The sequence below is a fragment of the Bison bison genome, unplaced genomic scaffold, assembly GCF_000754665.1.
Source record: "Bison bison bison isolate TAMUID 2011002044 unplaced genomic scaffold, Bison_UMD1.0 scf7180017858917, whole genome shotgun sequence".
NCBI classification, from domain to species: Eukaryota; Metazoa; Chordata; class Mammalia; order Artiodactyla; family Bovidae; genus Bison; species Bison bison.
This window is the reverse complement of record NW_011489489.1, coordinates 185688-200777: the sequence shown is the minus strand read 5'-3', so window position 1 is coordinate 200777 and position 15090 is coordinate 185688. Positions and strand designations below refer to the sequence as shown.

The window sequence follows — 15090 nt, the reverse complement described above, 5'->3', positions numbered from 1 at the left end:
GAGGGATTGGGGGCAGGAGGAGAAGGGGACAACAGAGGATAAGATGGCTGGATGGCATCACTGACTCGATGGACGTGAGTCTGAGTGAACTCTGGGAGTTGGTGATGGACAGGGAGGCCTGGTGTGCTGCGATTCATGGGGTCACAAAGAGTCGGACACGACTGAGCGACTGAACTGAACTGAACTGATGGTTGGTAGGTAGGGGAGTCAGATGTTATTCCCATTTCAGGAAATTGAGACCAAGCAAGCTGTCTAAAAAAGGCAGAACTGAGGCTCACACCCTGGCCTCCAGACTCCATTCCCCATGCCCTTCCTGCTTGGCCAGGTGTTCTCTGAGTAATGTGAACATGCTCGGTCTTTGAGACACAAGATGAAGGAAAATCACTGTGATTATTTCACGGCCTTTATCCTCTGAGACAAACAGTACAAAATTCAGCTACTTCCTTACACAACATAATAACTTACACTAGTACTTGATTCCACTCTGTCATCACTCTCCAAGCATGCTGAACACCCTGGTTTCTTAACTTTGGGGTTAGATGCCAGGTTGACAACAAAAGAGTCAAAAGCATAGACAAGTGGAATCAAGACAACCCCAGACTCCAGTCTTGGCTCCTACTGTTGACAGTTTGTACAGCCTGGGTTAGTTGCCCGTGTCTAGCAGAGTAAGTGATCCATGAATCTCAACTACCATTATTAGCAAGTAATTTGACAAGGCATTAAGCAGTGACTCAGAACATAAAAGCAGGCTGCTTAGTGAAGTTTGTATGTTCTACTAAAATCAGCTGAACTTTTCAGTCCAAGATCTTACTAGTTAGTTGTGTCTAGTACTCTGCCATTATGTTCTAAATTCTAAATATATGGAAAAACTAAAATAAATATTGGTATTCTCTATAAAATCTGCAGTGGGGTTTGTCTTGCACATACATTGTGTCTGTCTCATACCTTCCTTCTGCATCCCCTCTTTAGCTGTTTTTTGACACTTTTTGAACTCTTTATAAAGCCAGGTACTTTTATTCTGAATTTATTCTCCATCTTGTGTGTTCTAAGTTGCTTCAGTTGTATCCGACTCTTTGTGACCCTATGGACTGGAGCCTGCCAGGCTCCTCTGTCCATGGGATTCTTCAGGCAAGAATACTGGAGTGGGTTGCCATGCCCTTCTCCAGGGCATCTTCCCAACCCAGGGATCTAACCTGCAGCTCCTGCATTGCAGGCAGATTCTTTACCACTGAGCCACCAGGGAAGCCCATTCTCCATGTTGGGTGCTTGGAATTTTCTGATTGGCTTTTAAAAAGCCAATATGAGGCTTCCCCAGTGGCTCAGTGGTAAAGTATCCACCTGCAATGCAGGAAATAGCCAATATGCCCAAGTTACAAATTGACATTATCCTATCCACTTCTGGAATATCCTTTTTTGTTGAGCTATATAGTTAACATATAAATTGCATTCAGGTGTGCACCATAGTAATTTGGTATTTTTTATACATGATGAAATGATCACCAAGTCTAGTTACCACCTGTCATCGTACCAAGTTGTTATAATATTATTGATTGTATTCCCTATGTAATATGCCATACCAAGTTGTTACAATACTATTGATGAATACCCTATGTGACATGCCATCCGTGTTACTAATTTATTTCAGAGATGGAAGTTTGGTGTCTTACTCTTCTCTCCCTTTTTCACCCATCTTCCCAACCTTTGCCCCTCTGTCAACCACCAGTTTGTTCTCTGTATCTATGACTCTGTTTCTGTCTTATTTTGTTTGTTCATTTGTTTCATTTTTCAGATTCCACCTATAAGGGAAATCATACAGTATTTATCCTTCTGTGTCTGACTTATTTCACTTAAGGTTATATCCTGTAGGTCCATCTATATTGTCACCAATGGCAAGATTTCATGGACTATCTTGATTTATTCATACGTGTGTGTATTTATATCTGTTCAGAAACGTTTGTTGAAGACTTTTTGTGGGACTGGCCATGTGCTGTGCTGGAAATAAATTATGAGGAAGACACAGTTCTTTCCTTACAGAAATAAACAATCCAGCTGGGTGGGGGTGGTGTGGGGAAGTGAGTGTACATTATACATAACCATATGGCCAACTTAAACACAGCCTGAAACTTTACTATTTACAGAAACAAAGTGTTATATGAGCACAGAAGAGAAAGGGTGTATATGTGTGTGTGTTTTATGAAGATATTTTTAGATGACTTGATAGAGGAAATAGCATTTAAACCGGGTCCCCAAAGTTGAAGCAGAGTATTCTTTGGGAGTAGAAGGAAGGGTTTTCCAGCTCAAACCATCAAAAAACCATGAGAAAAATCTTGGAAGTATCAGAAGTTTATGTGAAATTTGATAGTCTGTGTAAAAGGAATATAATCTGCTTTCCAGGTAGAGAAAGAGGAGGTGAAAACAGAGTGACTAGGAGTCAATGTGTGGCTTCCCTGCTGGCTCAGTGGTAAAGAATCTGCCTGCCAATGCAGGAGACTCAAGTTTGATCCCTGGGTCAGGAAGATCCCCTGGAGAAGGGAATGGCAGTTCACTCCAGTATTCTTGCCTGGAGAATCCCATGGACAAAGGAGCCTTGAGGGCTACAGTCCATTGAGTTGGACAAGACTTAGCAACTAAACCACCACCAGGAGTCAATTTGTGAAAGGCAGTAAAGGTTCTAGGAAACAACGATTATAGAGTTATTTCAGGATGGATGTGTTTTTCTTGACCAAATGCAGCATTTCAGATGGGTCTTGAGTTGGTGGGAGAAGCTCTTACCCTCTCTCTTTTTCAGAGTGACATTAAATCAAGGGCCTTAATCAGCAGGACAATACTGTATCAAAAGCAGATGGCAGCTCCCGGCCGAGCAGACACTTTGGCCATCAGCGTGGGAACCAACCCACATCCCCCATCTGGGTGGAGTGCGGCTACAGCTGTCCGCGTTTTGCCTCACATGGTTTCCAAAGGCTCATTCTAGCTGTGCACCTCTTAGAGATGGGATGGAATTTTCTCTCTTCAAAACTGAAACACCCCAAACATGCATTTCAGGGCTCTTCTTGCTCTGAAAGCAGGCTCTGTGTCACTAAGGCTACATTTCTGGATTTGGGGGGAAGGCAAGTCCATGTCTGGGGTCCCTGAGGATGATCTCTACTGTCAGGAAATTCTGGAAAAGCCCAGGTTCCCATTATAAGAACATTCATGTATATTGCTGTGTCTCTACTCTACCCCAGTAGAATATTGGGCACCTACTGATCCAGGGGTTCATCTTTCAGTGTCATATCTTTTTGCCTTTTCATACTGTTCATGGGATTCTCAAGGCAAGAAATACTGAAGTGGTTTGCCATTCCCTTCTCCAGTGGACCACGTTTTGTTCAAAGAGTCAGACTTAACTTAGCAACTGAACAACAACATGGATATTGCACCAAATCCTAGCATGCAAGGAGGAGATTTGTAGCCTTTGACTTACAAGAAAAAGAACTAATGGTGAAAATACAACTTCCCAAACTTGTGATTGGTTTACAAAATAAATACTCTGTCCTCTGCCCTGAATGCTATGTCTACTTGCATATGTACTTTAATTCTCCATTTCTCCAGGAAGCTTTCTCTGCTGGCTCACGGAAAAGTTAGCACCACTCCTAGCTCACCCTTACAAATATCCTCATTCCTCCAAGCATTCATTATCTGTTCACAGCTTTCTCCCCAGTAAGACTATGGTCTCCTCACATACCATAGTAGGCAAACACCTTCTTCCATAGACCAAGTGGAATGGAAAGGGAGTCTGCATTTAATTTTAATCTACATGTGTACTGTTAGTCTTTTTTTGTGCCTTTAATTATATTTTCAATGTTTCTTCTTTTTCATTTCATTTGCTCTTAATGTTTCAACCACAGTAAGGGAAGTCAAGATTTGAAATACAACTGGTCATTTGTTTTTTTTTTTTCCCCCTTCTTTATGGTTTTAGAAAAGGATAAAAGACTTGTAATGGCAGTGACCTCCCCTGCCCCTTACCCCAAGAAAAAGTACGAAGTTTAATAAAACTATAGACAGCTGCTTCCTAAACCATTTTGTGCTGTGCTTAGTCGCTCAGTCATCTCCAACTCTTTGCAACCCATGGACTGGTGCCCACCAGGCTCCTCTATCCATGGGATTCTCCAGGCAAGAATACTGGAGTGGGTTGCCATTTCCTTCTCCAGGGGATCTTCCCAACCCAGGGATCGAACCCAGGTCTCCCGCATTGCAGACAGACTCTTTACCATCTGAGCTACCAGGAAAGTCACAAACCATTTAAAAATCCAAATTTAGCAAAATGAACAACCCGGCTCAATACTTCTAGGCCTGCTTTGAAAGATAATTGACATGGTTTAAAATCAACTGGAAATTAGAAGTGCAAGATTTGTTCAGAGACCTTAAGGACCCAGCCCAAGCCACTCACTTGTCAACAAGAACACCAAGACCCAAAAAGCCTGGGAGAGTCTGCCCTGTCCCATCACAAACCCTGAGAATCCACCGCTGTTTCTGTAGTGAGACCAACGTGCTTCCCAGAACAAGAAGGAACAGATCTGTCTGTGGTTGTTTTGTTTTACAATTGGGAAGATTGTGCGCTTTTTAGGTTTTTTTACGCTTACACATATTCATGATAGAAATAAACTCGAATTTCAGAGGGAGGAGCAATATTAGCAGCTACTCAAGAGGAAGATATAGGAAAAGATGGGTCAAAGTGATTTCTCTTGGTAACAAGTGCTTTGAGATTTTTAATGTTCTATTTTTTTGTGATATATTGAAATATTTTGACACAGTATAGTATGGCTATTTAACAAACATTTTAAATTAATTTTTAAATTTATTTATTTTTAATTGAAGGAAAATTGCTTTACCATTTGGTTTGCTTTCTGACATACATCAACATGAATTAGACATAGGTGTACATATGTCCTCTCCCCCTTGAACCTCCCTCCCACCTCCCACCCTTTTCTACCCCTTTAGGTTGTTACAGAGCCCCACTTTGAGTTCCCCGAGTCACACAGCAAATTTCCATTGGCTATCTATTTTATATACGGTAGCATGTATGTATATTTTACTGTTAACTATTTTGGCTGTCCTAAGCTGCCAATAGTTTTCCCCCCCCATAATGAGTAAGCTTCGTGTTAACTTTAACTGTACAACACGGGCGACGTACGTGGAAAAAGTGCTGATGCCTGCAGTTAAACCCTCTGCACACCAGGCTTTCCTGGTCCTGCTGTCATTCTGCTGCCAACACTTCTACAAAACCAAAGTGAGCAATGGAGAGACATGGATCACTGGTGGGTGATATGACAATACTCCCACCACTTATAAATCCCCGTCTCAGTCAAGTGTCAGCTCATTTCCCATGTCCTCAACATGAATGCTCACATAGCATGATATGCCATTGAAAGTTCCCATTGGCCACTATTTTACAGTCTCTGCCTTAGACATATTTTTCCACAACAGGGGACCTTGGGGTTTGGGGAGAGGAGAAGAGAAAGGTAGAATAAACAAATTAAAAAGGATAGCAACTTTAAAAAATATAGAAGGAATGATACATGTACCAAATCTTCTATATCCATTCCTCTGTTGATAGACATTAGGGTTGCTTCCGTATTTTGACTATTGTAAATTGTGCTGGAATGAACATCAGGGTGCCTGTATCTTTTTGAACTCTGGTTTTCTTTGGGTATATGCCTAGGAGTTATATATAATGGAATATTAAAGTCATGAAAAAGAACAAAATAATGCCATTTGAAACATAGATAGACCTAGAGATTGTCATACTAAATGAAGCAAGTCAGACAGATACAGAAAGACAAATATCTGATATTGCTTATATGTGGAATCTAAAAAAATAGGTACAGGTGAACTTATTTACAAAATAGAAGCAGAGTCACAGATGTAGAAAACAAACTTATGGTTACCAAGAGGAAAAGGGGAGGGATAAACTGGGATACTGGGATGGACATGTGCGCACTAGGTCAATTATTTCTTATTAGTTGTATATAGATAAAATAAATAACTAGTGAGAGCCTACTGTGTAGCACAGGGAACTCTACTCAGTACTCTGCAATAGCTTGTATGGGAAAAGCATCTTAAAAATAGTGGATATATGTATGCGTGTAACTGATTCACTTTGCGGTACACCTGAAACTAATACAACATTGTAAGTCAACTATACTCCAATAGAAATTTAAAATATATATTACGAGGAATGAAGGAATAAGTGATCAAAGTGTCAGCTCTTTATTGACGAGAGCCAAATTGAAGAATGGACTTAAATGAGCAGGAATAACAGGTGAACCTTGAACCCCAGGACTGGATATACCCACTCACTCCAGGCATCGTGCAGTAGCCCTAGTCCTGCCACGTGTGCCCCCTCCCTGGGTCACGTGCTGCCAGCCCAGCACAATAGAGGTACATGTGCTAGAGGAAGGGAAGGGGTGGGGCTGAGCTACACAAGCTTATCGCTTCCCTCAAGCTCAGTAATCAGATAAGTCACACCACTTTCCCTGTGGGGAGAGGCAGGAGGCTAAGGTTTTTAGGAAACTTCCCTCCTTTTGGAAATCATTCGACTGGGACACACAGATGAGAGAGGGGAGATGTTGGAGAATAGATGGAACAAAAAGTGCCCACTGAACTGAGAAGGCATTTCGAGACCAAAAAATGATGCAGGAGTCTCTGTGTAATCAATGGATCCATTTACTACAGGGTAACTTACTGACAGGGTGGGACTGGGAAGAAAATGATCTGGAAGCATTTGCAGTGGCTATGGCCACTGGGACAATTTGATGGTTAACCTGGAGTGTGGGGTGCTTGGAAATACAGTCCATATTCCCAAGTCAAGATTTATGAGTGAGTAATAGCTTCCAGGGAGAAGGCAATGGCACCCCACTCCAGTACTCTTGCCTGGAAAATCCCATGGATGGAGGAGCCTGGTAGGCTGCAGTCCATGGGGTTGTGAAGAGTCGGACACGACTGAGCAACTTCACTTTCACTTTACACTTTCATGCATTGGAGAGGGAAATGGCAACCCACTCCAGTGTTCTTGCCTGGAGAATCCCAGGGATGGCGAAGCCTGGTGGGCTGCCATCTATGGGGTCGCACAGAGTCGGAGAGGACTGAAACAACTTAGCAGCAGCAGCAGCAGCAGCAGCAGCAGCAGTAGCTTCCAGATGTTCAAGCTGGTTTTAGAAAAGGCAGAGGAACCAGAGATCAAATTACCAACATCCACTGGATCATGGAAAAAGCAAGAGAGTTCCAGAAAAACATCTATTTCTGCCTTATTGACTATGCCAAAGCCTTGGACTGTGGGGATCACAATAAACTGTGGAAAATTCTGAAAGACATGGGAATATCAGACCACCTGACCTGCCTCTTGAGAAACCGCTATGCAGGTCAGGAAGCAACAGTTAGAACTCGACATGGAACAACAGACTGGTTCCAATAAGAAAAGGAGTACATCAAGGCTGTATATTGTCACCCTGCTTATTTAACATATGCAGAGTACATCATGAGAAACACTGGGCTGGAAGAAGCACAAGCTGGAATCAAGACTGCCGGGAGAAATATCAATAACCTCAGATATGCAGATGACACCACCCTTATGGCAGAAAGTGAAGAGGAACTCAAAAGCCTCTTGATGAAAGTGAAAGAGGAGAGTGAAAAAGTTAGCTTAAAGCTCGACATTTAGAAAACGAAGATCATGGCATCTGGTCCCATCACTTCATGGGAAATAGATGGAGAAACAGTGGAAACAGTGTCAGACTTTATTTCTGGGGGCTCCAAAATCACTGCAGATGGTGATTGCAGCCATGAAATTAAAAGACGCTTACTCCTTGGAAGAAAAGTTATGACCAACCTAGATAGCATATTGAAAAGCAGAGACATTACTTTGCCAACAAAGGTCCGTCTAGTCAAGGCTATGGTTTTTCCAGTGGTCATGTATGGATGTGAGAGTTGGACTGTGAAGAAAGCTGAGCACCAAAGAACTGATGCTTTTGAACTGTGGTGTTGGAGAAGACTCTTGAGAGTCCCTTGGACTGCAAGGAGATCCAACCAGTCCATTCTAAAGGATTTCAGTCCTGAGTGTTCATTGGAGGGACTGATGCTGAAGCTGAAACTCCAATACTTTGGCCACCTCATGCGAAGAGTTGACTCATTGGAAAAGACCCTGATGCTGGGAGGGATTGGGGGCAGGAGGAGAAGGGGACCACAGAGGATGAGATGGCTGGATGGCATCACTGACTCGATGGACATGAGTCTGAGTGAATTCCAGGAGTTGGTGATGAACAGGGAGGCCTGGTGTGCTGCGATTCATGGTGTAGCAAAGAGTCGGACACGACTGAGTGACTGAACTAAACTAAATAGCTTCCCAGGTGGTGCAGTGGTAAAGAATCCACCTGCCAATGCAAGAGATGTGGGTTTGATCCTTGGGTTGAGAAGATCCCCTGGAGGAGGAAATAGCAGCCCACTCCAGTATTCTTGCCTGGAAAATCTCTTGGACAGAGAATCCTGGCAAGCTATAGTTTTATGGTTTAGAAAGAGACCAAGATGTTATTATAATAAAAGCCCCATATAATATGGGGAAGAACCACAAAAAAAGATGTATGCATTGTGCTGCAGACTTCAGTCGTGTAATAGAAAGAGAGAGAGAAAAAAGAATAGAGTGCTTACATGGGTGATATGTGGAATGAATGTGGTTTTGAGCTGATTATTAAAGGAGGGGTATATTTTTCTTTATTAAAAAAAATTTATTATTGGCATATAATTACTTTACAATGTTATGTTAGTTTCTACCATACAACAAAGTGAACCAGCTATACATATATACATATATCCTGTCCCTGTACAGCCTCCCTCCCTCACCCCACCCCTCTAGGCCATCACAGAGCACCAAGCTAAGCTCCCTGAACTTTATAGCCGCTTCCCACTAGCTGTCTGTTTTACATGGTAGTGTCTATATGTCAATGCTGTTCTCCCAATTTGTCCCACCCTCCCCTTCCTTTTCAAAGGAAAAGGAATAAGTCGTTTTACTTGGAGAAATTAGCCTCAGAAGTGACACAAAGCTATTCCGTGGGGTGGTCCCTTCTGGCTAAAGTATGGAATATGCTGGAATTTAGGTCCTGGTTGCAACAGAAGGGTCTTGAGTCCTCAACTAAGAAATCCTGCTCACTTGAGTCCTTTTGAGAGGCGTTTCCTACTTTTACCTGATTGGAAACACTATAGATGTTCAAAGATCTTGTAAGTGGTCTTTGGGACTTACCCAAGGAGTTGATTAAAAGAGTTCAGTAATCATACCTACTATTTCATTCTGGAAACACTCTCCTGAGAGTTTCAGGATATCAGTATTCACCCAGAATCCCAAGAACACCATGGAGCACATGGGTTAAAGGGCCCAGGCTGTGTCCCTGAGCATGGCATTTACTGGCTGGGTCAACCCGGGGGTGGGGAGAGCCTTGTGGGAAGTTGAATTAGGAACCGCTCCTCCAGTTCCAATTGGCTTGTGACCAATGCTGGATTTCTTACTACTTTTATAAATCACTATTTGCTGTAACTATTTCTAAACAAAAAATATAAAAATTATAAACCTCTTTTTTCTTTCAGTGAAGAAAAAGAAGCCTAAACTATTAAATAAATTTGATAAGACTATTAAAGCTGAGCTTGATGCTGCAGAAAAACTCCGTAAAAGGGTAGGTCGATGGTCTATTTTTCATAGAAACGTGCTATGGTTTCGTTGTTAAATAAACACAGGCATTACCCTTGGTTTGTTTTTGAAAAACACTGTAAGAGAATCAACCTTTGAATAGAGTGGATTTTTCCCCAGGCACATCAGCGTTCCATGTGGAGTGAATCAAATGAAAAGAAAAACTGTAGCTGTAATGGCCAGATAGAAACAGAACTTCATCTTCAGGCTAGCCAGTTGGGGAGTCAGCCCCTTCCATCACCGTTTAGTTGTGTGGCTTTGGGGAAATCACTCGGTCATTCTGAGTCTCCGTTTCCTTGTGTTAAAAAATGAGAATAGTATGTACTTACTTCTTGATTTTTTTATAAAGATCCAATGAGATAAGCAAATAGATGAGAAAAAAAGTGGAAGCAGTGACATTTTATTTTCTTGGGCTCCAAAATCATTGTGGATGATGCCTATAGCCACAAAATTAAAAGACACTTTCTCTTTGGGAGAAAAGCTATGACAAACCTAGACAGCATATTACAATGCAGAGACATCACTTTGCTGACAAAAGTCCATCTAGTCAAACCTGTGGTTTCTCCAGTAGTCATATATAGATGTGAGAGTTGGACCATAAGAAGGCTGAGGGCCAAAGAATTGATGCTTTTGAATTGTGGTGCTGGAGAAGACTCTTGAGAGTTTCTTGGACTGCAAGATCAAACCAGTCAATCCTAAAGGAAATTAACCATGACTATTAATTGGAAGGACTGATGCTTTAGCTCCAATACTTTGGCCACCTGATGGGAAGAACTGACTCATTGGGAAAGATCCCAAAGCTGAGAAAGACTGAGGGCAGGAGAAGGGGGTGACAATGGATGAGATGGTTGATTCAATGCACATGAGTTTGAGGAAGCTCTGGGAGATGGTGATGGACAGTGAAACCTGGTGTGCTATAGTCCATAGGGGTCACAAAAAAATTGGACGCAACTTAGTGACTTAGATACAACTTAGATACAACTTTGATACAATGAACAATGAGATAAGAGATTTTTTTTAAAAGCATCAGTACTGCCAAGCAGCATACAAGTCAGGGTTTTCATTTTAAAGCACCCTGATGCAAAAAGAAAAAATAAGTTAGTCTAATACTTAGGGTAGTTACTATTAGGTGAAACGATTTTAGATTTAAGATTCTTCTCACTTTGGGTTAAACTCACATAGCTCTAGTTCCCAGGGTGACTGTTTTATGTTTTGCTTTGTCATCAGTTAATTCAAAACCTTATTTGCATTTGTTCCTGGATATTATGTTTTTGAAAACAGGGAATTAACACAAGACTAAAGTTATCTGTTCTCCCAACTCAGTCATATTCATCTAATTGCCATGCCCAATATCTATTATACTGTATTTAATGGCATCTTCACTTAATCATCTATAGACATACCTTGTTTTATTGTGCTTCACTTTATTGTTCTTCGTGGATATTGCATTCTTTTTTTCAAATTAAAGGTTTTTGGCTACCCTGTGCCAAACAGGCCTATCAGTGCCATTTTTCCAACCTCATTTGCTCACTTCGTGTCTCTGTCACATTTTGGTAATTCTCAAAATAATTTCAAACTCTCCACCAGCCAAAAGATTATGACTCACTGAAGGCTCAGATGATGATCAACATTTTTTAGCAATAAAGTATTTTTAATTAAGGTATGTGCATTGTGTTTTAGACATTAATGCTATTGCATACTTAATAGACCATGGTATGATATAAAGTACAAGTCACTCAGTCATGTCCAGCTCTTTGTGACCCCATGGACTATAGCCTGCCAGGCTCCTCTGTCCATGGAATTCTCCAGGCCAGAATACTGAAGTAGGTAGCCATTCCCTTCTCCAGGAGATCTTCCCAACTCAGGAATTGAACCCAGGTCTCCCATATTGCAGGCAGATTCTTTACCGTCTGAGCCACTAGGGAAGCCTGGTGTGATATAAACGTAACCTTTAAATGTAATGGAAAGCAAGATATTCTTGGGGACTTGGCTTTGTTGCAGTATTTGCTTTATTGTGGTAATCTGGGACCAAACCCGCAAGATCTCCAAGGTTTGCCTCTACTTGTCTCTTGTGAAAATTTCTGTCTTGGTTCTGTACTTAAATTTGTACCTTGTGTAATACCATTGGTTTTCCTGTAATGTGGTTTCTAATCAGTAGACATTGAGACATTGACTGCAAAAAAAAAAAAAAAAAGTAATAGGGGATTGTCATAGTTAAAAAACAACAATAAAAACATCCACATTAGGCATTGAGGTGGGACAAAAATGTGCTTCCCACACATCTTTTGGAAAAGTCCCAAACAAGCATGAAGATGTCTGTAACTAGCAAATGGCAAGGTCCCCAAACCGAAGCCTGGCTCACCCTCATCAGCAGCCGATACAAATGCAGTAATTCCAGAGAATATTACAGCCCAAGTTTTTGTTCACTAAATTAACGTTGGATGATTTCTGTGTCTATCTCATTTAACTTTGTAAAATGAGGCCCGCTATTCTTTGTTGAAATTTTGCATTTCTTACTAGGAATGAGGCGGGAATCTTCTTTTCCTATCACCCCATTCGGCATTCTCCACTTTCTCTGTGCTGTATGTCCTTAGTGAAAAATGAGGGGGGGCTACCTATTTCAGGGGTGATTTTAGGGATAAAGAATAAACGAACAGCTTTAGAGAAGGATTTTTTTGTAATGATAATGAATGGTAGAGAAGGGCTCAGTTATCAAGGGGCAGGTAAGTCAGTGAAACATAAAAGTGCTGGAACAATTCATGGGATGTTCTCCTCTGGCCCTTGCTTATTTGCAGAAATTATGATGCTATCCTCAAGAAGCACCATGGATCTGTAATAGGGTAAATAAAAGAGGAAGAAGTGGCTACAGAGGCAATTCTTGCTTCTGAGACAATAGGGAGCCATATTATGAACTGAATCATCAGTGGGATTAAGTTTTGTAGGGTTGTTTTTATAGCTGGTGTTTTCAAATAATGCAAGAGACTCCCCTGGGATCACTGTGGCCCTGAGGCATACTCTGGTCAGAGGAGGCCCAGTCTCAGGTCACACCCTTGTTTCAGATACTGTGTGACATGAACATGTGAGGTCACTTTCTATTTCCTCCAAAAATGCATGAATCATATTTCAATCATTGATTTTTAAAAATAACATGTATTGTTTAAAACTCCTCCTTATGCCCCAGAAAAAGGATTGGAAATGATAGACTGAAATATTCATTTGCTGGAATCATAAAAATTAAAAGAAGGGAAAGCTTAATAAAGCTAAAAGTTCAACACATGAAAAGTTCACACTGCAGGCTCTAAACGGGGCTAGGAATGATGTCGCCTGTGGGCTGAGTAAGGCAGGGGCATGATTCACACCGTCAGAGGAATAGTGGTCCTCAGAAGAGCTGCTCTGTGTCAAGTCCAGAGAGAATGTCCTGCTGTAGATATGCATCAAGGACCCAGTGATGGATAGCTCAGCCTCCTACCTAATGTTGCACCCACGGATGCTTTTTGGTATTTAATTTATTTATTTTGATTGAAGTATAGTTGATTTATAATAGTTTTGGTTTTGTGTATACAGCAAAGTGTTTTAGTTATGCATGTGTGCTCAGTCATGTCCCACTCTCTGCAGCCCCATGGACTGCAGCCCGCTAGGCTCCTCTGTCCATGGGATTCTCCAGACAAGAATACTGGGGTGGGTTGCCATTTCCTCCTCCAGGGGATCTTCCCAACCCAGGTATCAAAGCTGTGTCTCCTGCGCCTCCTGCATTAGCAGGCGTATTCTTTACCACTGTGCCATTTGGGAAGCCCGTTTCAGTTGTAAATACTTACATATCTATTTTTTCAGATTCTTTTCCCTTATAATTATTGTAAAATATTGAGCATAGTTCCCTGTGCTATACAGTAGGGCCTCATCAACTCTTTTCTCTTAGAAGATGCCAGTGAGTCAATGGAGAAGTAAATAAGAGAAATAGAAAATCTCAATGAATCCACCCCAGGGATGAATTCTAAACTTAATGAACAGAATTTAGGGAGAAACAGAATTTTTGTATATCTTCAACATGTATCTTCCAAAATAGTCATTAATTACAAAACAAAAACTAGTAAATTTATAGTACACCCATGGTTCCTAAGTGACCTCCATGGGCTATGTCTTAATATCCTGCAAGGCAGCCCACCGGCCTTATGCCAAAACAGAGGCTGGGGGTGGGGTGACAGGGGCAAGTACCTGTCTCTCCAGTGAATGGTCTTAGTCCTAGGATCATATATAAGCTGTGTTGAAGAACAGGTGATTTTTAAGCAAGTCTTCATGAGCATTCTGTCATGTAGTTGAGTTTATTAAGAATTGTGTAATGGTGTCAGGAGCTTTATTCCCCAGTAAGAACCTGGGGAAGGGAAATTTTTTTCAGACTAACAACAAACACATTTACTTTTCCCAAGAGCTGAGGGGAAGGCAGGGCTGATGGTCCCTTAGGAAAGGCAAGGAGCATCTGTGTGAAGGGATCCAGAGATGCCTAGAACAGAGCCAGTGTGTTCCATTATTTATATAACCTTGATAGCCAGCTGATGTTCAAGCTGGTTTTAGAAAAGGCAGAGGAACCAGAAATCAAATTGCCAACATCCGCTGGATCATAGAAAAAGCAAGAGAGTTCCAGAAAAACATCTATTTCTTCTTTATTGACTATGCCAAAGCCTTTGACTGTGTGGATCACAATAAACTGTGGAAAATTCTGAAAGAGATGGGAATACCAGACCACCTGATCTGCCTCTTGAGAAATTTGTATGCAGGTCAGGAAGCAACAGTTAGAACTGGACATGGAACAACAGACTGGTTCCAAATAGGAAAAGGAGTACATCAAGGCTGTGTATTGTCACCCTGTTTATTTAACTTATATGCAGAGTACATCATGAGAAACGCTGGACTGGAAGAAACACAAACTGGAATCAAGATTGCTGGGAGAAATATCAATAACCTCAGATATGCAGATGACACCACCTTTATGGCAAAAAGTGAAGAGGAACTCAAAAGCCTCTTGAGAAATTTGTATGCAGGTCAGGAAGCAACAGTTAGAACTGGACATGGAACAACAGACTGGTTCCAAATAGGATAAGGAGTACGTCAAGGCTGTGTATTGTCACCCTGTTTATTTAACTTATATGCAGAGTACATCATGAGAAATGCTGGACTGGAAGAAACACAAACTGGAATCAAGATTGCTGGGAGAAATATCAATAACCTCAGATATGCAGATGACACCACCTTTATGGCAAAAAGTGAAGAGGAACTCAAAAGCCTCTTGATGAAAGTGAAAGAGGAGAGTGAAAAAATTGGCTTAAAGCTCAACATTCAGAAAACGAAGATCATGGCATCCGGTCCCACCACTTCATGGGAAATAGATG

The 15090-nt window shown here is 41.4% G+C and overlaps 1 protein-coding gene across 4 annotated transcripts in view; it reads left to right on the top strand.

The window, feature by feature from the left end:
- Positions 1–15090, top strand: part of ASPH (aspartate beta-hydroxylase) — a 169921-nt gene that overhangs the window by 94347 nt on the left and 60484 nt on the right. For all 4 annotated transcript variants that reach the window (XM_010830312.1, XM_010830318.1, XM_010830307.1 and 1 more), the window contains one exon: positions 9607–9692. In XM_010830312.1, the coding sequence (XP_010828614.1) occupies positions 9607–9692 (86 nt within the window). The remainder of the gene's footprint in view (positions 1–9606; positions 9693–15090) is intronic.